The following is a 21,531-nucleotide window of genomic DNA, read 5'->3' as shown; positions in this document are numbered from 1 at the left end:
GCGCCCCAAATTTTCCTGAAACAAAACCTGATCAAATTTGGACATTCCCAGAGGATTCGTGGTAATGTCACTCTACTTCAGGGCCAGATACTATTCTTACAAATTCAAAAATCTTTTTGTCTTGTATTAAGAAATTGCAGAATGATTGGGGGACTAATAAAACATAAGAATATTAAAATTTAATTGCAAACAAGATTGCTGTGACGAGAAATAAAGCTAGAACAAAACTCTAAAGAATTCGGATGATCGCAAAACATCCGATATTATATTTTTATAAATATATTCACCACAATCAAAAAAAGTTTCGCACTAAAATACATTTAGTTGAGGAAACTTCTGGCAATATGTATTCTGCAGAAAAGTAATTGTGGTGATGCCCAGCAAGCATTTCTCAAGACTTTGCTGTAATTAGGCCACGCGGGGCAGTGTTTTATTATATTTGTGTCGATCTCGGGGAAGCTCCGCAGCAATGTGAGGACTGTTATTCTTTAATGAAGGCCAGAATGTAGTGATATTAATCTGTAATAACTATATCCCATTCTCTGTATACATTATAACGTTACAGTCTATCTAAAAACAGGGACCTTGCTCTTTAAAGAAATTCTGGTGCCGGTGCTAATGGTTATCGTTAACATCACTTAAGATATAATAGGATTTTCTAAGGTATTCACATACCCTTGACCTTGCCGTGATACCCATTTCCTCCATATGTTCATGATGAAAGTCACAATAAACCAACAATACAATGAAATTATATCTACATTACAATAAGGGTTTCTGGTTGACGATTTGAGGTTGGTGACTTTGTGAAGACATTCATTCGGTAAAGTTATTATTAAGATATCACTCACTAAATTATTTCTATTGCTAGGCTTTCATTTTGTATCTATACCAAACCTCTTGAAGCATCCATATTTTGGCACATCCCTGCTCCGTTAAACAAAGCTAAAATCTTAAAGGCTAGGCTTATAAACTTGAAATATATGCATTTAAGTTCTCTACTTCTTACTTAGACATCAATAATATAGAATTCCAAAGGAAATCATGAAAGAGTAACCTTCATTTTAATTTTATAAATCAATAGTACACATGAAAATAAGCAATATTGTAATAAGTCAGGTTATTTCTCCTCCGGGACTGATCATTCATTCTCAAAATTCTCAATTCAGGGGTAAAATCTGTATTTAGTAGACACAGATTTTCCCATTACTGAGGTTAAAGATGACAGTTGCTACTCATAAGATTCTATGGATAGTGGAGAGGGGAAGAACGGGAGAGAAGGTAGCGGTCGAGCTCCTCCCTCCTTCTTCTTATCCTCCCTCTACATAGAGTCATATCAGTAGTAACTGTTATCTCATGTTTCAGTTATGTAAAAATCTGTCTTCACTGAAAACAGATTTTATCAGTAAACTGAGAATTTTGAAAGTGAATGATCAATCCAGAAGCAGATTTCTGTAATAAGATATATGACAAAGTTACTTATTTTCATATGTAGAATTGATATATTAAATAAAAAATTACAATGACGGTAACGCTTTACAGTCTTTTTACACCTTTGTAACTTTTCTTCTTTCCTTAATTAATCTAAAAGAAAAATAACTTAGCAAATCTCCTGTTGTGTCGTGTCTATATCTCCTTTAGCATAAAGGAGGAATCCAGCTTCATGGAGTAAAACATGGATAATTTCATCATATCGGCTTCGCAGCACTAAAAAAGGCCAGTTTTATTCAGTGAAGCTGGATTCCTCCCGTATGCTATTTCCATTGTGTACTAGCAAAGACTCCTTTCCGTGCTCGGAATTATATGGACATTGATAGCAATGAGTTGTTCTTTTTCTTTATTGTCTATATCTCCCATGCCAACATCTGTGTAGTCTGATCCTAAAGCCATAATTATTTCCAGTTGCCCACTTATTTCTTGCTAAACATGCCAATTGTAAGCTATCAAGCCGTAGGTGTCATATGTAAGTAGCATGCCTGTAGGATAACGCTACACAAGGTTTGTTTGTAGTCTGCTAACATGGAGACACATTGGTGTGCATTGTAGGTTTAGATGTTTTCTTCTAATTTTCTCTTGATGGACTGAGAAATATATGGGTACCCGAAGACTATGGACCCCTAAAATAATTATAGCCTGAAACACTGAATCCTAGTTAATAAATTGCTATTATGGGAATATTTAAACTTTGAATAATATACTAAATTACCAAGATTTGTGGACCTACTGGACCCTCCAGCGTTAGCCTAATGCGCAAATGTATAGGCAGCCCCTATGGTCTATTTGTCACTTTGGTGTCTGGATTTGTTCCCAAATTGACCAATGACTGTGGACTCTGATCATGGAGTCAGGATTTGTGCAGTAAAATATTGAGGTCTGTGGTTCCTCTGGCCATTCTTCTCCTAATACCTAAATAATCAATTGCCCCTAAGGTATCTTCATCACTTTGGTGTCAGGATTTGTACAGCATACTCAATGTGAAGTATGATATCACTGATATACCCTGGTCAAAGTCCTAGCTATAAAGGTACATTTCTCTTTAATCAGAAAATGTATGAAGAAATAAATGTCTATTCTAGCCTAGGAGAATCCACTTATTTTAGGAATGGTTAGGCTTTAACTCATAATGACTCCTCTTTAACCTCAATTCACCGAAGATCATGTGATTTCACCTTCGCCGAGGCTGATCATTTACTTTCAAGTCTACATCAGTGAAAGCACATCTAAATAAAACAGAATCCCTCATTACCTACAGTAAAGACTCTTGCATTAATATGGTTCTAAAATGCGCAGAATCGAGCCTAATGCAATTCACAATTCTCTTTCATGTCACTTTACTGATTCATGTTCAAATATTTGTCTCCAGGGTAAAAATGGTCGGGAGCAGAAACAAGAATAATTTCAAAATACACTTCAAATGCACATTGCACCAGCCTCCGAAAAAAAAACCCTTTAAAAGTGCATTTCTTTACATTAACCGAGAGGATGTGGGAATTCATTTTAATCTTTATTGGATGGGGTTTGATGGTAAACGAAACAGTTCTCATCTCTGCTAACTCTGATTTATAGCAGCCATAAGCTACATTTGTAAAACCAGGCAATAAAACAGAAAAATGGACCGTTTTCCAAGGCCCGGGCAAAAATAAATGATTTCCAAGTCCAAGAAGCTGTTTAATAAATCCTAATTCCCCCCTCCCATTCTGATTACTTTCCCCTGGCTGTATTTTATAGGCTGATTTACACATATACCATTTCTGCCCAAGAATGGGAGAGTAAATGATCATAATCAGAAAATAGGGTCAAATACAGTAGTAACGGGAGGGGAATTGGCTGTAATGTCAAACCATGAAAATGATTATCATTAGCATACAAATTCCGTTATTGAGGCATCTCAGTTGGTATATTACAAAATCACTGGGGCCAGATAAGCTCTTTATGAAAAATAATATTGGTTTCTTATTCAGCATGTTGGTGCTTCGTTGGTGTTATATTTTAGGTTGTTGCCATGGTGGAGTAAAGGGCCAAAACATAAGGGGATATAGAGGGTTTACCATGTACAATGAGCAAGAACCAGCTCATGTTAATGATATTGATAAGTGGCATTTATATATTTTTTGGGATATGGGATCTGCAGTGATAATCATGCCTGGCTTCTGAAACCCCCAACAAACAATTGATTTATGGGAGAGTGCAATAACAACATATTTATTAAAGTTATTAAAGAACCCGACAGCTGATACATGATGCCCAATCCAGGCACTCCTAAACTCTGCATGTATAGGCAGAGACTTGTCAATCCAGGGCAGCGGGCAGGGAGAAGGTGGCTTATTTCCATATGTAGAATTGATATGGTCCATGGTGGCTATTAATGTATGTTTTCTCTGATTTGCCACTGCATTTTCAGAGTCAAACAAACCTGGCTGAGTTCATAATAAACAGTGGCTGATACATACTACCCACAGATTGGACAACAGCTATCAGCTGTCAGGTTCTCTTGAAGAACATGCAATGGTGGCTTGAGTCCTTGAAATCTGTAGGTTCTCTTCTGCAGGATTCATGTGCTTTAACAAAGCATATGGACACGGGTGTACTGATGAAATTTCTTCTTGATACCTTCCATTTTTGCTTGCCAGGCATTGAAGACTGGACTTAGCACAGTGGTGGAGCATCACATGCCTAATCTCCAATTTTAGGCAGAGCAGTGGGGGAGGGCTTCTTTAATAGTCATACATAGCTTTATGAGAAGAAGGAATGGAAAACTGACTGATCCTTTGAGGCACGTGGTAGAGTTTTCTATATATTTCTCACAGTTATGATTACAATTAACACAAAATCACTATTCATAGATTTAAAATAAAATGGCACCAAGCGAGGAACAGCTCTCAGCGTGCTCATTGGATGTTCTAAGAAAGCTTTTAGTCAATTATAGCTATAGTTATGCTTTCATGAAATGGGATTATAAAAAAAAACTATTATTGCAGATGGTAACAAATTTAAAAATGACTGTTTGTGTAAATGTACGTTCCAGCTCTGGATACACCAGTGATATTATTAGCACAGGGTTACAGTTGTTGCTGTACTGCAGACATCGCTTTTATATTCTCATCCTCTACCCGGCCTTTGAATTCAATTAAAGCAATGGGAAAAATAATAAACAGGCATTTTCTAAATGGAAACTTGTGATGCAAAGAGGCTAGGGAGAATCATGCAAATTCATAACATGCGATCTGTCCTGCAAAGCTTGATTTGCCAAACATGCCCCATCAGACATTAGGTCCATTCTCTCTTTCAATCACCAATCAGCAGAGAACACTCATACATATGCATCCAAGACAATTACACTCTCAGATTGAGGACACTGCAGCTTGTGAAAATCAGCTAGGAGAATAAACATTCTCTTCTTTAATTTTTTTCCCCTTTTTATCTCCTTTTGCAGTACGTCTTTCAATTGACTTAGAACCCTCAGAGACGATGTTCTCGGTTTGTCTAGAGAGATCTTAAGTATTGGTAGACAATTTATACAATTGAATAACTATGAAACAAGATAAAAATAAAGGGTGGTCAAACTATAATATTTATGATGTGATGACCTTAAGAAAGGCCAAAACATCAAAACCTTGTAAGGATATTCCAATATCTGAGGTTTACTCTTTGACTCTCTGTACAATGATTTCATGCACTAAACGTATATCTGAGTAGGTTTTCTTTATGCAAAAAAATATTAAGGAATGAACACAATGGAAATGACTTGATTTAGAGGACTTGTCCAAATCTTACCAATTGATTTAATTGGAAACTATGTTTGTATCTTCTCCCCTAAGATAGGGATAAGGACACTAGAATTAGCTTATTGCTAATGGATTCTTCTATTAACACGTAGTAGACTATAGTGGAGAATTTGCGCATCTGCCACTAACCAGGACTGGTTTAAAGCTACAATTGCTCAAAATGGAAAAGCTAGTGTGTCTGTAGGGAACCACAAGATCTGTCTCCACCATCTCCCAATCACAAGAGGCTGCTGAGATGTTCAGACTTGTTTGGCAGGATCCTAACAGTAGCAAAGTGGCTTTGCAAGGTCAAAGCTAAAGTAAGAAAAATCCATCTTCGGCCTGTGATGTCCAAAGAGGCCTATTTTTTTCACCATGTGATTACTATATGAGGGCTAATTTTCCACCAAAGAAGTCAAAAGAAACTTAAAAATTATGTCTATGTATATGGTTTCATGTAACAACCTCTGTATGGGTACTGCTGACAAGAAGACGACTCATTTTGAAGAAGAAAATTTGGTATAAGTGGCGTAGTGTGAGTAGCTAGTTCCCGAGGCATGGTATGTATTGTGCACTCTAACCCACTAGTAATGCCCTCTGAGTGCCTACTTTAATTAATTAATGGCCCTTCAAAAAAAGTAAAAATAAATGATGCTTCGAGTGCCCCCTCCAAAAGTAAATGATCCTGGGAAAAATAAAGTTTGTTTTCAGCTAATCCGACTGTCAAAGTCTTTATCTGGCTGCCTGGCTGGCACAGGCACCACAATGCAGTGAAATCATTGCCCCAGAACATTGATGTAGGCCTACAGAAGGAGGCGGCCTACAGGATAGAGAGAGATAGGGCAGGAAGCTTATGGATGCTACAGTTCAAATTCGCATTCATCCAGTAATCTGGGGTATCGGTCAGAGGTCCGAGGCATATGCACTGCACAAGATCTTTGGCAACAGTTACGCCTGTGCTGCTTTTTTTTTTTCAATTTAGTACCCAGGCCAACTTCTTCTGTACCCCCTCACCCATACTACATCACTGTATGTTACCATATGGGACCATACAGATATAAGATTAGGCCATATTTATAGTGCTGATTGGTACCAGTTTTCAATTAACACGTGCATGAGGCACATAGTGAATGATTGACATTTAAGTTAATCTTTCTTGCTTTTATTCTTAATCTTCTTATTTACTATCTTTTTATTATAGTTAACCCATATATATACAATCGTATAATCCCTGCACATATGCAATATGCAGTTGACTCCATTGCTTAATGACTTACTCACAGTGGGATTAGAACACATGTATGATTTCATTACATCCTGCTTAGTAGAAAAAGAAATGTATGATCATCATTAAGGCGGTTGAGCCCGTGTGCTGCCACTCCACTGATGCATGCTGAATTTATATTGCTCCAGTATAACATTCATACACAGTAAAACAACTCTTTTGAACAGTGTTATTGGCAGATTGGTAGGCAAGTATCAACAAATGCCATATTTCTTTTGCTCAAACTGTCAGAAATTACCGTAGGTGGATCAAATAGATTTCATATGTTTAACCCTCCAGAAGGACAAAATTATGAAGACTTCTTTAATTTGTCAGATTGACTAAACAAAACTTAGCAAGAAATCTGAAATATTGAGACTAGAGACACATTCAAAATCCAAATTGTACAATTGTACAAAATTTTACAGTGTAAGAACTATTTTATAATGAAATGCCTCGTGTGGAAAACATCAATTATCTTGCAATGTCAGGAAAAATAGCCAGTTGAAAAGAACATCAAACTGAAATCTCCATCCTACAAAGATTATGACGAGTTGTTGACTTACTGTAGGCAGCTGAGAAGAAAGGAGATGTCCATCTTGACTTAGCATGCTGGAGACCATGATTGCAGGTAGGTCCATGTTTTGATAGGAGTAGGCTGGTATCAAGCTGTTTGGAGGGAGGCTGTGACACAGTGAATGATATCCAGGTTCATGGTCAACCAAGTGCATGAGAGAATGATCCGGTAAATTTGGTGGAGTGATGGGAGGGATCTCATAGTCTTCATTGCTTTCATTTTGACCATTATAAGTCTGAAATTGAATAATTATTCTATTAATACTACATAACACTAGGAATTACTTTTGTGAAAATATGTGAAATAACTATGCCACCAATATCTGGTGGTCTAGTCGATAGGACCTTTACTGATTCTGAGAATGAAATAAATGGGATTGCAATAACTATACAGCATCTGGTCAGTAGAAGAACAATGTTAAGATGGAGCAAAAAGGACTAATACACTGTTTGACCTCTTCATTCTGTGAAATGTATGTGTCCCAGTTGATTACACCCGCACTGATCAGACGTTTATGGTATATCTAACCAATCATCATCAATATTAAAAATGGTAAAGGTGGGAATATCCTTTAAAGTCAACAACCATTAACTTTATTTGGTAATCTTAATTGATCTAATGCTTACATAGTTCACATTACAGAATTGAAAATGTATTTACATCATAGGTCCCTAGATAGTATAACCAACTAATTTATCATTTATAGGCCAATCTGTGCAAATTTTTTAGGCAGTCAATTATCCTCAGTATAGAAAACTAATGCTTGAAAGAAGACACATGTAAAGACATACATCTACACTAATTTCCTATGCCAAGTATCTCTACAGTCCGGGCTCCATGGCATATAATATAGTGGTTATAATAATGCATTGTGATGGGACATCCAGAACCAGAGATGGACAAGGCCTTCTTGATGCCAAAGCCCCTGAAGTTTAGCATGCTAACTGTTGAAAAGGTAAGGAATGGAGATTTAAAACTTATTCCTAGTACTTAAGCTTATCATTTATACATAGTTATGGCCCTCCTATCTGAGTGACATCTCTCATGGAGATAGTGTTCAGCTTTCCCAGTAATCGAAAATAGAATGAATGGAGTGGTCGGAAACATATGTGAGCACTTTTCCTCTTGGCAGGGCATTTTAGAGCCCATTCTTGGGATGGGTGAAGAATAACGCGTTAAAAAATGTACATGTATGTATGAATATATGAGTAAAAACACATATACACAGTATATAAACAGTGGGGAAAAAAGTATTAGTCAGCCACCAATTGTGTAAGTATTCTCACTTAAAAAGATGAGAGAGGCCTGCAATTGACATTATACTGTAGATAGATCACAACTATGAGTCAAAATGAGAAAACATATCCATAAAATCCATAAAATCACCTTGCCTGATTTGGCAAGTTTTATTTTGCAAATTATGTAGGAAAATAAGTATTTGGTCATTAACAAAAGTTCATCTCAATATTTTGTTATATATCCTTTGTTGGCAATGACAGAGGTCAAACGTTTTCTGTAAGTCTTCACAAGGTTGGCACACACTGTTGGTTGTATGTTGGCCCATTCCTTCATGCCGATCTCCAGGGCCGGCGTCAGCACCCGGCACACCGGGCAAATGCCGGGGCCCTGGGGAGAGAGGGGGGCCCACTCACGCTGTCATAGATACAGCTGGGAGAGCAGAGCAGGAGATAACATGCTCTCTCCGCCCACAAAGTCATTGCTGGCTGCGTTCTCTTAACCCCTATGTGCCAGCTCTGACACAAGCATCTTCATACTCAGTCAGTGCAGCCAGGCAGGCACACATAGGGGTTAAGAGAAGGCAGCCAGTGTGACATTGTTTGTGGGCGGAGAGAGCACGTTCTCTGCTCTGATCTCCGCCCCTGGCTGGCTGCCGTGCTGCTGAAGTTATGAGGCAGATTCAGGAGGAGCTCCTAGTCCTACCAGTGCCTGAGTGAGTGGCGCTGCTATATACTACGTGGGCTGCGCTGCTATATACTACGTGGGCTGCGCTGCTATATACTACGTGGGCTGCGCTGCTATATACTATGTGGGCTGCGCTGCTATATACTACGTGGGCTGCGCTGCTATATACTACGTGGGCTGCGCTGCTATATACTACGTGGGCTGCGCTGCTATATACTATGTGGGCTGCGCTACTATATACTACGTGGGCTGCGCTGCTATATACTACGTGGGCTGCGCTGCTATATACTATGTGAACTGCGCTGCTATATACTACGTGGGCTGCGCTGCTATATACTACGTGGGCTGTGCTATATACTACATAGGCTGCTATATGCTACGTGGGCTGCTATAGGCTACGTGGGCTGCTATATGCTACGTGGGCTGCTATATACTACGTGGGCAGTGTTATATACTACATGACTGTGTTTATATGCGATCATGAATCGGGGTATGTGTTAAAGGGGGGGCCCACTGAGACTCTTTCGCCCGGGGCCCTCAAAAACCTGGAGCCGGCCCTGCCGATCTCCTCTAGAGCAGTGATGTTTTGGGCCTGTCACTGAGCAACATAGACTTTTAACTCCCTCCAAAGGTTTTCTATGGGGTTGAGATCTGGAGACTGGTTAGGCCACTCCAGGACCTTCATATGCTTCTTACGAAGCCACTCCTTCATTGCCCTGGTGATGTGCTTGGGATCATTATCATGCTGAAAGACCCATCCATGTTTAATCTTCAATGCCCTTACTGATGGAAGGAGGTTTGCACACAAAATCTCACAACACATGGCCCCATTCATTCTTTCATGTACATGGATCAGTCGTCCTGGTCCCTTTGCAGAGAAACAGCCCCAAAGTATGATGTTGCCAACCCCATGCTTCACAGTAGGTATGGTGTTCTTTGCATGCAACTCAGCATTCTGTCTCCTCCAAACACAGCGAGTTTTGTTTCAACCAAACAGTTCTACTTTTGTTTCATCAGCCCTATGGCATTCTCCTAATACTTGTCTGGATAATCCAATTGCTCTCTAGCAAACTTCAGACAGGCCCAAACATGTACTGGCTTATGCAGGGGGACACGTCTGGCACTGCAGGATCTGAGTCCCTGGCAGTGTAGTGTGTTACTGATGGTAGCCTTTGTTTTGGTGGTCCCAGCTTTTTGCAGGTCATTCACTAGGTCCCAGTGTGGTTCTGGGATTTTTGCTCACCGTTCTTGTGATCATTTTGACTCCACGGGGTGAGATCTTGTATGGAGCCCCAGATCGAGGGAGATTATCAATGGTCTTTTTATGTCTTCCATTTTCTTATTATTGCTCCCACAGTTGATTTCATCACACCAAGCTGCTTGCCCATTGCAGATTCAGTCTTCCCATCCTGGTGCAGTGCTACAATTTTGTTTCTGGTGTCCTGCGACAGCTCTTTGGTCTTCACCATAGTGGAGTTTGGAGTGTGACTGTCTGAAGTTGTGGACAGGAGTCTTTAATACTGATAAAAAGTTCAAACAGGTGCTATTGCTACAGGTAATGAGTGGAAGACAGAGGAGCCTCTTAAAGGAGAAGTTACAGGTCAGTGAGAACCAGAAATCTTGCATGTTTTAGGTAACCAAATACTTATTTTCCACCATAATATGCAAAATAAATCTTACCAAATCAGACAAGGTGATTTTCAGGATTTGTTTTCTCTATTTTGACTCTCATAGTTGTGGTTTACCTATGATGTCAATTACGGGCCTCTCTCATCTTTTTAAGTGGAAGAATTTGCACAATTGGTGGCTAAATAAATACTTTTTTCCCCATTGTGTGTGTATATATATATATATATATATATATATATATATATATACATACATATGTATATTATTATTATTTTATTATTATTATTATTTATTTATATAGCACCATTGATTCCATGGTGCTGTACATGAGAAGGGGTTACATACAAGTTACAGATATCACTTACAGTAAACAAACTAACAATGACAGACTGATACAGAGGGGCGAGGACCCTGCCCTGGCGGGCTTACATTCTACAGGATTAACGGGAAGGAGACAATAGGTTGAGGGTCGCTGCAGCTCCGGCGTTGGTGAGGCGGTAGCTTCATTAGTGATGAGGAGGCAGCAGGGTCAGTGCAGGCTGTAGGCTTTCCTGAAGAGATGGGTTTTCGGGTTCCATCTGAAGAATCCGAATGTGGTTGATGGTCGGACGTGTTGGGGCAAAGAATTCCAGAGGATGGGGGATATTCGTGGAGGCGATTGGATGAGGAGCGAATAAGTGTGGAGGAGAGAAGGAGGTCCTGGGAGGACCGGAGATTACGTGAGGGAAGATATCGGGAGATTAGTTCAGAGATATATGGAGAAGACAGGTTATGGATGGCTTTGTAGGTCAGTATTATATGCAAATTGCCTCTTCTGAGAAAAAGAGGACTTAAACTCGCCACCTGTTGGAAGTAGCGATCCTACAAGTCACAATCAACTCTTTAACGAGTCGTGCAATATGACTTAGGATAAAAGCCAAATTAGTATCTCAATTCGCAGATACGGTGTTTCGGGCTGTTGGCCCTCGTCAGTGTGAAGCATGAGAACTAATTTGGCTAGTTGAGAGGCTCTGGACTGAGGTCTAAGGGGTATCGTTTCTCCTTATGGAGAGTGACATACCATCTCTGGCTTGTCAAGTTAAGGAGGCTTATTCGCCGTGCAATGCTCCTCTGGGAAATATAATATGCAAATTGCCTCTTCTGAGAAAAAGAGGACTTAAACTCTATAGCGCCACCTGTTGGAAGTGGCGATCCTACAAGTCACAATCAACTCTTTAACGAGTCGTGCAATATGACTTAGGATAACAGTCAAATTAGTATCACAATTCGCAGACACGGTGTTTCGGGCTGTTGGCCCTCGTCAGTGCGAAGTATGAGAACTAATTTGGCTAGGTGAGAGGCTCTGGACTGAGGTCTAAGGCTAGTTTCACATTTGCGTTTAAAAACGCAGCGTTTTAAATGCAAACACATTTGGTGAAAAAACGCGTTTAAATGCGTTTAAACGCTGCGTTTTTTAGACGCATGCGTTTTTGCATGTTTTAATACAAACGCGGCATTTTGACGCGTTTACATGCGTTTTTTCCTGCGTTTGCGTTTTTGAAACGCATGATGAGAAGTGTGTGACAGCTGCCAATCATCAAAATCAACAAGAAAACCCACTATAAACAGAAATAGCTAGGGTTAGGGTTAGGATCCCTAGTAACCCTAGGGATCCTAACCCTAACCCAAACCCTAAGGGATCCTAACCCTAACCCAAACCCTAAGGGATCCTAACCCAAACCCTAAGGGATCCTAACCCTAACCCAAACCCTAAGGGATCCTAACCCTAACCCAAACCCTAAGGGATCCTAACCCTAACCCAAACCCCAGGGATCCTAACCCTAACCCTTAGGGTTAGGGTTAGGATCCCTTAGGGTTAGGGTTGGGGGTTGGCTTATCAGTGTGTATTCTTGTGTTTTTCTATAAAAACGCATGCGTTTAAAAATGCATGCAAATGCATGTGCTTAAAAACGCATGCATTTACATAGACAGCAATACTTTTTTTGCCGCTAAAAAAGCATGCTTTTTTTGCGGCAAAAAAATGCCGCTAGAAATTACTATATGTTGCATTTCTGCAACAAAATGCATGCATAGAAACGATGCATGCATTGTCAAAACGCGGCAAAACGCGCGCAAAAAACCACATGCGTTTTTAATGTTAAGTATAGGAAAAAAACGCATGCGTTTTTTTGCGCAAAAACGCAGTGGCAAAAAACACAAATGTGAAACAAGCCTAAAGGGGTATTGTTTCTCCTTATGGAGAGTGACACACCATCTCTGGCTTGTCAAGGTAAGGAGGCTTATTCGCCGTGCAATGCTCCTCTGGGAAATATAATATGCAAATTTCCTCTTCTGAGAAAAAGAGGACTTAAACTCTATTGCGCCACCTGTTGGAAGTAGCGATCCTACAAGTCACAATCAACTCTTTAACAAGGTCAGTATTAGTAATTTGAACTGGATACGCTGAGGGAATGGGAGCCAGTGAAGAGATTTGCAGAGGGGGGAAGCAGAGTAGCGAGGAGAGAGATGAATTAGTCAGGCAGCAGAGTTAAGGATGGACTGGAGAGGTGCAAGGGTGTTAGCAGGGAGGCTACAGAAAAGGATGTTGCAGTAGTCAAGGCAGGAGATGATGAGGGCATGCACAAGCATTTTAGTAGATTGACGGTTGAGGAAAGGATGGATTCGGGAGATGTTTTTGAGCTGGAGGCGACAGGAGGTGGAAAGAGCTTGGATGTGCGGTTTGAAGGACAGGGCAGAGTTGAAGGTTACTCCGAGGTAGTGGACTTTCAGTACGGGGGAAAGCATGATGTCATTGATTGCGATAGATAGGTCAGGTAAGGAAGATCTATGGGATGGAGGAAAGATGATGAGTTCAGATTTGTCCACATTGAGTTTGAGGAAGCGAGAGGAGAAGAAGGAGGATATGGCTGATAGGCACTCTGGGATTCTGGACAGCAGAGCACTGACGTCTGGGCCAGAGAGGTAGATCAGAGTGTCATCAGCATAGAGGTGGTATGGGACTTTATGAGTTGTCCCAAGCCAAGTGTATAGATTGAGAAGAGTAGGGGTCCTAGAACAGAGCCTTGGGGGACTCCAACAGAGAGAGGATGGGATGAGGAGGTAGTGTGGGAATGGGAGACGCTGAATGTGCGGTTGGAAAGGTATGAGGAGATCCAGGATAGGGCGAGGTCTTTGATGCCAAAGGAGGAGAGGATCTGTAGTAGGAGGCAGTGGTCAACTGTGTCGAAAGCAGAGGACAGGTCTAGAAGGAGGAGTACAGAGTATTGTCCATTAGCTTTGGCGTTAAGTAGGTCGCTAGTGATTTTGGTCAGGGCTGTCTCAGTTGAGTGATGGGGGCGGAAACCAGATTGTAGATTGTCAAAGAGCAAGTTAGATGAGAGGTGGGAGGAAAGTTCAGAGTGGACGTGCTGCTCCAGGAGTTTGGAAGCGAATGGGAGCAGTGATATTGGGCGATAGCTGGACATAGCAGTTGGATCGAGGGTTGGCTTCTTAAGGATAGGCGTGATTGTGGCATGTTTGAAAGCACAAGAGAAGGTGCCAGAAGATAGTGATAGGTTGAAGAGGTGGATTAGGGATGGGATAAGTGTGGTGGTGAGGTTGGGGAGGAGGTGTTATGGGATGGGGTCGAGCGCACAGGTGTGAGGTGCGATTTGGAGAGGAGACAATTAAGCCCCCCTTCGGTGATGTTGGATAGGGAGGTTATGGGGTTTGGGTATTGGTCTGGTATACAAATGGGTTGTGGTGGTTGAACAATGAAGACTTGCCTTGTTTAGTCGATCTTATTTTTAAAGTGTGTGCCAAAGTCCTCAGCAGAGATGAGGGAGGTTGGAGGGGGCAGTGGGGGGCGGAGGAGGGAGTTGAATAACTATTTGGGGTTGTAGGATAGGGAAGATACGAGGGTTGTGAAGTAGGCCTGTTTAGCAGAGGTGAGCGGATTTAAAAGTGAGTGTTGCCTGTTTGAATGCAGTGAAGTCGTCTTGCAGGTGTGTTTCTTTCCAACGCCGCTCCGCAACCCTGGACACTTGCCAGAGCTTTTTAGTGGTGTTATTGTGCCAAGGTTGTCTATTGATACATCGCACTCTGCCATGGACGAAAGGGGCAACTGTATCAATAGCTGATGCAAGAGTGGCATTGTAGAAAGCAGTGGCAGTGTCTGTGTCGTGGAGTGAGGATATGGATGCCAGTGGTAGGATAGAGTCAGAAATATATATATATATATATATATATATATATATATACTGTATATATATATATACTCCTCAACATTGAAGTTGCAACATGAAGAAAAGTTGTGTGATTATGAAAATCACAGGATGAATAGATGCTAATGATATGCAAATGATGAAAAAATGAAAAACATTTCTTAAAACATCTTGATTTATTCAGTATTGAGATTGAGTGCTAGGTGCAGAAATACCTGCACTTAAACACCTTGGGATTCTATCAACAAGGTTAGTAGTGTTTTTCTGAGGAAAGTTTTGACACACTTAATTCACTTGGGCATAAATATCATCAAGATCTGCTGCCGGCAGCTCCTTTTGCAGTTGCCAATTAATAATTTTAGATGTGCTAGATGGGAGACAAGTCCCTCCTGGAACACTTTGGAGAACTTGCTGTACCACTGGTTCCATTAATAATCAATTCTGTACTGCAAGTCACAAACAAAGCCTCAAATAGTGTCTAGACAAACCATCAGGTAGCATTTGCTATGAGCCCGATGTACACCTACGTATGTTACTTTTACATCATGCCACTGCTCTCAAAGGTTATCATCATGCAGAGCAAGGCAGCAACACTACTTTTGAAGGACCTTCTTTTGTCTTGGATACAACGATCCCTGAAGAATGGTCTGGAGACCAAGTTGACACCTTCAAACTGAAGCCTTCATAGGGAAGTCCCACCACTTCTACCTCCGGAATTATGGTGTGGGGTTTCATATTGTACATTATTCGGATGCCTCTAATCTTCATTCCAGGTACACTAACAACTTGGTATTATACTGATTTGGTCACAGAACCAGTGGTACAGCCATTTCTCCAAAGTCCCTCAGGAGCTGTTTTTCAACACAGCAGCACAAGGCCACATGTTGCTGGTGCTACATTAAGCAGCCTGATTCTCCTAAATGTGTTACCATGGCCTGCAGCTTCTCAGGTCCTGTGTCCCATTGATCACATCTGAGACCTCCATGGTCAGCAAATGCAAAGGGAGCTGCCAGCAGAGGATCTTGATGATTTTCATGCCAAGTGCATTCAGCATTGCAGAACATTCCTCAGACGACCCTTAATAACCTCATTGAAAGCAGCTAAGGCATGTAAGTGTGTGTATTTCTGCACGTGGCCCTCATATCAAAATGTTTTGAAAATTTAGTTTACATTTTTTTATCATTAACTTTTCTATCCATCCGCTGATCTCCAAAATTCCATGACTTTACTTTCCTGATGCTGCAATCTCAGTATTGAGCAGTATATATATATATATATATATATATATATATATATATATATACATTCACACATTGTATACAATATTTAGGAACTGAACAAATTAGAAAATACCATAGTAATGCTGCAAGGTATTGTGGGAATATTCTGCACATTCATAGTCCATAATAGAAATGCAAACGAGGCGTTATCAGCTCAATGTTGGTGCTGTCAGAGTAACTCAAAACTACTATAGAATGGGGATCTTAATAATGTGCCTATTGTGACAGCTGCACATTCATTCTTGCAGATAATTACCTCCAGAAAAAAACCTAGGATCCGTCTCCTTTCTTGCATTATTAGGTGTAAAAAGAATTCATGTTTGGGAGAAATTAGATTTTTAAGTTGAATGTGTAAAAAGTGAAAGAGATGTCCGCACATAGTTCTGCCACAGTGTATAAAATCAGTCATCCTGACAGCAGTCTCAAATGCTCCTCCACTTCCCTTACCCAGCCCATAATGCCAACCAATGTCCCATATAATATCGGTTCTTCTTATGTATATTATGTATAACTAATATTATGTGCAAATAACAATATGTATAAATAATAGTTTCTGTTTGTTTTCTTTCTGCCATTAGTGCACTGCTGAGTATTAAAGACATAACGAGTCCCCTACATTCAGGGCATTAATTCTGTTATCTGTCAGGTATCCAATATCTAACAATTATGTGTTGTCCTATTACAGCATTTACCCGCCCAAAAATGAGAATTACTTATTTCAATTTTTTTATTCAAGATAACATTTTGAAAACATTAATCCCCCTCAAAATACTGTCCATTAGATTATATGCACTTGTCCCAACGGTTTTTGTACTGTTCTAAACATTTTTTATATTCTTGTGAACTAATGCTATTAATTGCCTCCAGCTATTTTTTCTTAACCTCTTCTACGTCTGAAAACGATTCCCTTTCGGCTTTTCTTCATTCTTGGGAATAAGAAGTAGTCGCAGGGAGCTAGGTCGGATAAGGCTACTTTCACACTAGCGCTTTTTGACGTACGTCGCAATGCGTTGTTTTGGAGTAAAAACGCATCCTGCAAAGTTGCCCGCAGGATGCGTTTATTCTCCATAGACTTTCATTAGCGAGGCATTGCGACATATCGCTACGCGTCGCATCCATCGTGTGACGGATGCAATGTGTTTTGGCAGACCGTCGGCACAAAAAAAGTTCCATGTAACGTTTTTTGGTGCGTCGAGTCCGCCATTTCCGACCGCGCATGCGCGGCCGGAACTCCGCCCCCTCCTCCCCGGACCTTACAATGGGGCAGCGGATGCGTTGTAAAACTGCATCTGCTGCCCACATTGTTCTTTTTTTTCGCAATTTGCGTCGGTACGTCGGGCCGACGCATGGCGACGGCCCCGTACCGACGCAAGTGTAAAAGTAGCCTAAGGCTACTTTCACACTAGCGTTAACTGCAATCCGTCACAATGCGTCGTTTTGCAGAAAAAACGCATCCTGCAAAAGTACTTGCAGGATGCTTTTTTTCCCCATAGACTTGTATTGACGACGCATTTGCGACGGATTGCCACACGTCGCATCCGTCGTGCGACAGATGCGTCGTGCTTTGGCGGACCGTCGGGAGCAAAAAATGCTACATGTAACGTTTTTTGCTCCTGGCGGACCGCTTTTTCCGACCGCGCATGCGTGGCCGGAACTCCGCCCCCACCTCCCCGCACCTCACAATGGGGCAGCGGATGCGCCGGAGAAATGCATCCGCTGCCTCCATTGTGCAGTGCGTTAAACGCTAGCGTCAGAATTTCTGCCCGACGCATTGCGACGGGGAGATTCCGACGCTAGTGTGAAAGTAGCCTAAGGCCTCTTTCACACTTCTGTCTTCGTAGTCCCGTCGAGATACGTTGTTTTTTGAGAAAACAGGATCCTGCAAAAAAATTTGCAGGATCCTGCATTTTCTCATAGACTTGTATTAGCGACGTATCGCGACAGATGGCCACACGTTTTGTCCGTCGTGCACTGGATCCTGCAGAGTTTGACAGCCCATCTTTTCCAAAATATGCTCCATGAAACGTTTTTTGTCTGCAGTGGAAAAACGTTCCCTGATGCCTCCTGCAGCATACGTCGTTCCACAGAATGGGAGCCTATGAAAACTGGATCCTGCGCACACTGTGAAACGCAGGAATCCAGTGACGGATGCAGTTTTTACTTCTGAGCATGCCTGGAAGCATATTCCAACCCGGGAAAAAGTGTGTTTCTCTCTCTTCTCTCTCTCTCCCAGAAATTTCTCCATTGACATTCACGCAACAACGTGTGCAACGCATCCGTCAGAACACTGGATGCGTTACACATGTTTTCCAATATTTGCACGACGTCCGTCAATACATCACAAAAGCGCATTACAACGCCCGCCAGCAGACGGAAGTGTGAAAGAGGCCTAAGTAAGGGGGATGAGAAACCATTGTCATGCTGTCTTTCACCAAAAACTGGTTGATTTTCAACGCTGTGTGGGCAGGTGCATTTTCATGGTGAAGCAGCTAGTCCCCCTGATCACAATTCCGGTGGTGTTTTTCTCACTGCCTCATGCAATAGCTTCAGCACTTGCAGATAGTGATGTTGGTTTAAAGTGGTGCCTTGAGGAACAAATTCAATGTGAATAACTCCTTTGATGTCGGAGAAACAAACCACCTTGGACTTCAAAATTGATTTAACTTGCCGTGCATTTTTTGGTCTGGGCAATGAAGCTGTTTTCCACTGGCTGGACTGGTGTTTTGGTTCAGGATCATAGGTGTAATACCAAGATTCATCCCTTGTGATGACTTCTGCCAACAAATTAGGGTAAGTTTGTGCCTATTGTTTCAATTTCTGACACTTTTTCCCTCTGGTTATTGGAAAGCAGTTGTGGAACAAACTTTGCCGCTATCCGTCTCATGTTTAAATCTTCACTTAGGATTCTTTAGTATGAACTCCAGGAAGTTCTAGCTATTGTCTACAATTTGTCGAGTGTTATGTAATGATCCAACATGATGACATCATGTAGTTTTTGAACAATTTTGTCTGTTTTGGACATTGAGGGCCGACGTGAACAGGTTTTATCTTTAACAGACGTTTTGCCACTTCTGGTTTAAAGCTTCCTTCCCATAAGTTTCTCGAAGCAATGATACTGTTTCTGTCTCTATTTTCTTTAACAAGAAACAGAATTTGATGTTGGCTCATTGCTCCTTACAATTTGCATTCCAAAATCCCTGAGTGTGTTAGGAGGGGCTTAAGAAAACAATCAATCGGCCCGCTGCAATGGTTTCTCATGAACGCTACATGACCAACTGAACATTTAAGGTTGTCTAGTAAGTGTACTCATCGGGAGAGGGCAGGACTGCCAGCCCTGTTGCCTACAGAAAATAATTCTCATTTTTTGGGGGTACCCCCTCGTATGTTAGAAGCAAGACCTGTCCTACAAGCTTTTCCCTACTTCTACAATCACACTCTATTTTTTGATCCATCTCAATGACAACTAAGGCTTCTTTCACACTTCCGTCTTCTGCTGTGCGTCGTTATGCAGTGAAATGACGTATCGACCGACGTCACGAAAATAGTGAAAAACGTGTGTGACGCATCCAGTGTAATGACAGATTCGTCGTTTCTGTTGTTGCCACAATGTCAATGGAGAAATGTCCGGGGACAAGAGATGAAATGTCCGGGGACGAGAGATAAAATGTCCAGGGACGAGAGAGAGAAAGAGAGAAGAGAGAGAGACTTTTTCCTGGCTTTGAAAATCCTTCCGGGCATGCTCAGAGGGGAAAAACGTGATACGTCGCTGGATTCCTGTGTGTGACGGTCAGCGACGGATCCTGCGTCCATAGGCTTCCATTATAGCCGACGACTGGCAGCGCAGGATGCGTTGCTGACCGATTTTCCGACATGCAGAAAAAAGTTCCTCTCAACGTTTTCTCCGCACGACGGACCGCTGTTTTCCGATGGATCCAGTGCTCTATAGATGAAATGGATGGCCATCCGTCACAATCCGTCGCTAATACAAGTCTATGGGAAAATGCAGGATCCTGCAAATTTTTTTGCAGGATCCTGCATTCTCAAAAATCGACGGATTGTGACGGAAGCTGAAAGACGGAAGTGTGAAAGAGGCCTAAGGTACATTGGTAGAATAGTAGATATAATCCAACACCTCACATTGCTGGAAGTCTCTTTTGTGTGGAGCAAGAGGGATTTCAGCTGTTTTGTTTCAGAGAGGTGTTCAATAAATTGGGGAAGGGGAAGAGGCAGCTCATAAATGGACAAAGAAACAGATTTCTCTGAAAAATATATTACAACGTTTCTTATATTGTACTATGCAAATTGCCTCTTCAGAGAAAAAGAGGACTTAAACTCTATTGCGTCACCTGTTGGAAGTAGCGATCCTACAAGTCACAATCAGCCCTTTAACGAGTCGTGCAATATGACTTAGGATAAAAGCCAAAACTTCCAACAAGTGGCGCTATAGAGTTTAAGTCCGCTTTTTCGTGAAGAGGCAATTTGCCAGAGGAGCATTGCACGGCGAATAACCTCCTTACCTTGACAAGCCAGAGCTGGTATGTCACTCTCCATAAGGAGAAACACTGCAACTTATATTGTACTATTGATAGCAAAGACAACATATAACAGTTGTAGTAGGTACTTCTGGCAACTTATTATGCTTGCAGGGATATTATTCTGTTCATCTAATTTTCCAAGTCATTTCATTGATTGTAAAGAACTTTGCATTCCCATGTGGATGGTTCATGAATCATGATCATTTTGGATGCTTTTAGTTGATTGTGTCCAAAAGTTGATGCATTGCAGTGAATTGCTTTCTGACGAGTATCTCGTGTGTATGAATGGTCACAAATACTTACAGTAGATGGAAACTATACAATTAATAATCATGAAATGAAATGACTTGGAAAATTAGACGAACAGAATAATATCCCTGCAAGTATAATAAGTTGCCTGAAATACCTACAACTGTTATATGTTATCATTACTATTGGTGAAGCACTAAACTGCTTGCTTCTTACCCGAGACTGAACTGCTTCCACTGCTTTCTCGACACTGAACTACTTCCACTGCTTTCCACTCCATTCTCAACACTGCACTGCTCCAACTCCTTTAAAGACTCTGAACTGCTTCCACTGCTTTTCTGACACTGAACTGCTTTCCACACTCTTAGAAAGTGACTCTGACTACCTGTACCACAAGGGGTGGTACTAGCTGTATAAATTTATATTAAGCTAGCTCCCTCTACTGGAGGATGCTGGCTGAAAAATAGGTCATAATTTCACCAGGTTGGAAAAACAAAGCTTCTCTCCAAAGATATTTGACGATAAAGATGAAGTAAGAGGCACCATACTTTACAAGAGCTAATTCAATGAATCCACTGGTGTCTTATTAATCCTTCAGCAGTCAACAG

At 41.2% G+C, this 21,531-nt stretch overlaps 1 protein-coding gene across 3 annotated transcripts in view; it reads right to left on the bottom strand.

The window, feature by feature from the left end:
• TOX2 (TOX high mobility group box family member 2) overlaps positions 1-21,531 on the bottom strand; it is a 150,912-nt gene that overhangs the window by 48,025 nt on the left and 81,356 nt on the right. For all 3 annotated transcript variants that reach the window (XM_069751941.1, XM_069751942.1, XM_069751944.1), the window contains one exon: positions 7,095-7,340. In XM_069751941.1, the coding sequence (XP_069608042.1) occupies positions 7,095-7,340 (246 nt within the window). The remainder of the gene's footprint in view (positions 1-7,094; positions 7,341-21,531) is intronic.

The sequence above is a fragment of the Ranitomeya imitator genome, chromosome 2 (assembly GCF_032444005.1).
Source record: "Ranitomeya imitator isolate aRanImi1 chromosome 2, aRanImi1.pri, whole genome shotgun sequence".
Classification (NCBI taxonomy): domain Eukaryota; kingdom Metazoa; phylum Chordata; class Amphibia; order Anura; family Dendrobatidae; genus Ranitomeya; species Ranitomeya imitator.
The sequence above is the reverse complement of the archived record's forward strand: the minus strand, read 5'-3'. Positions and strand labels throughout refer to the sequence as shown.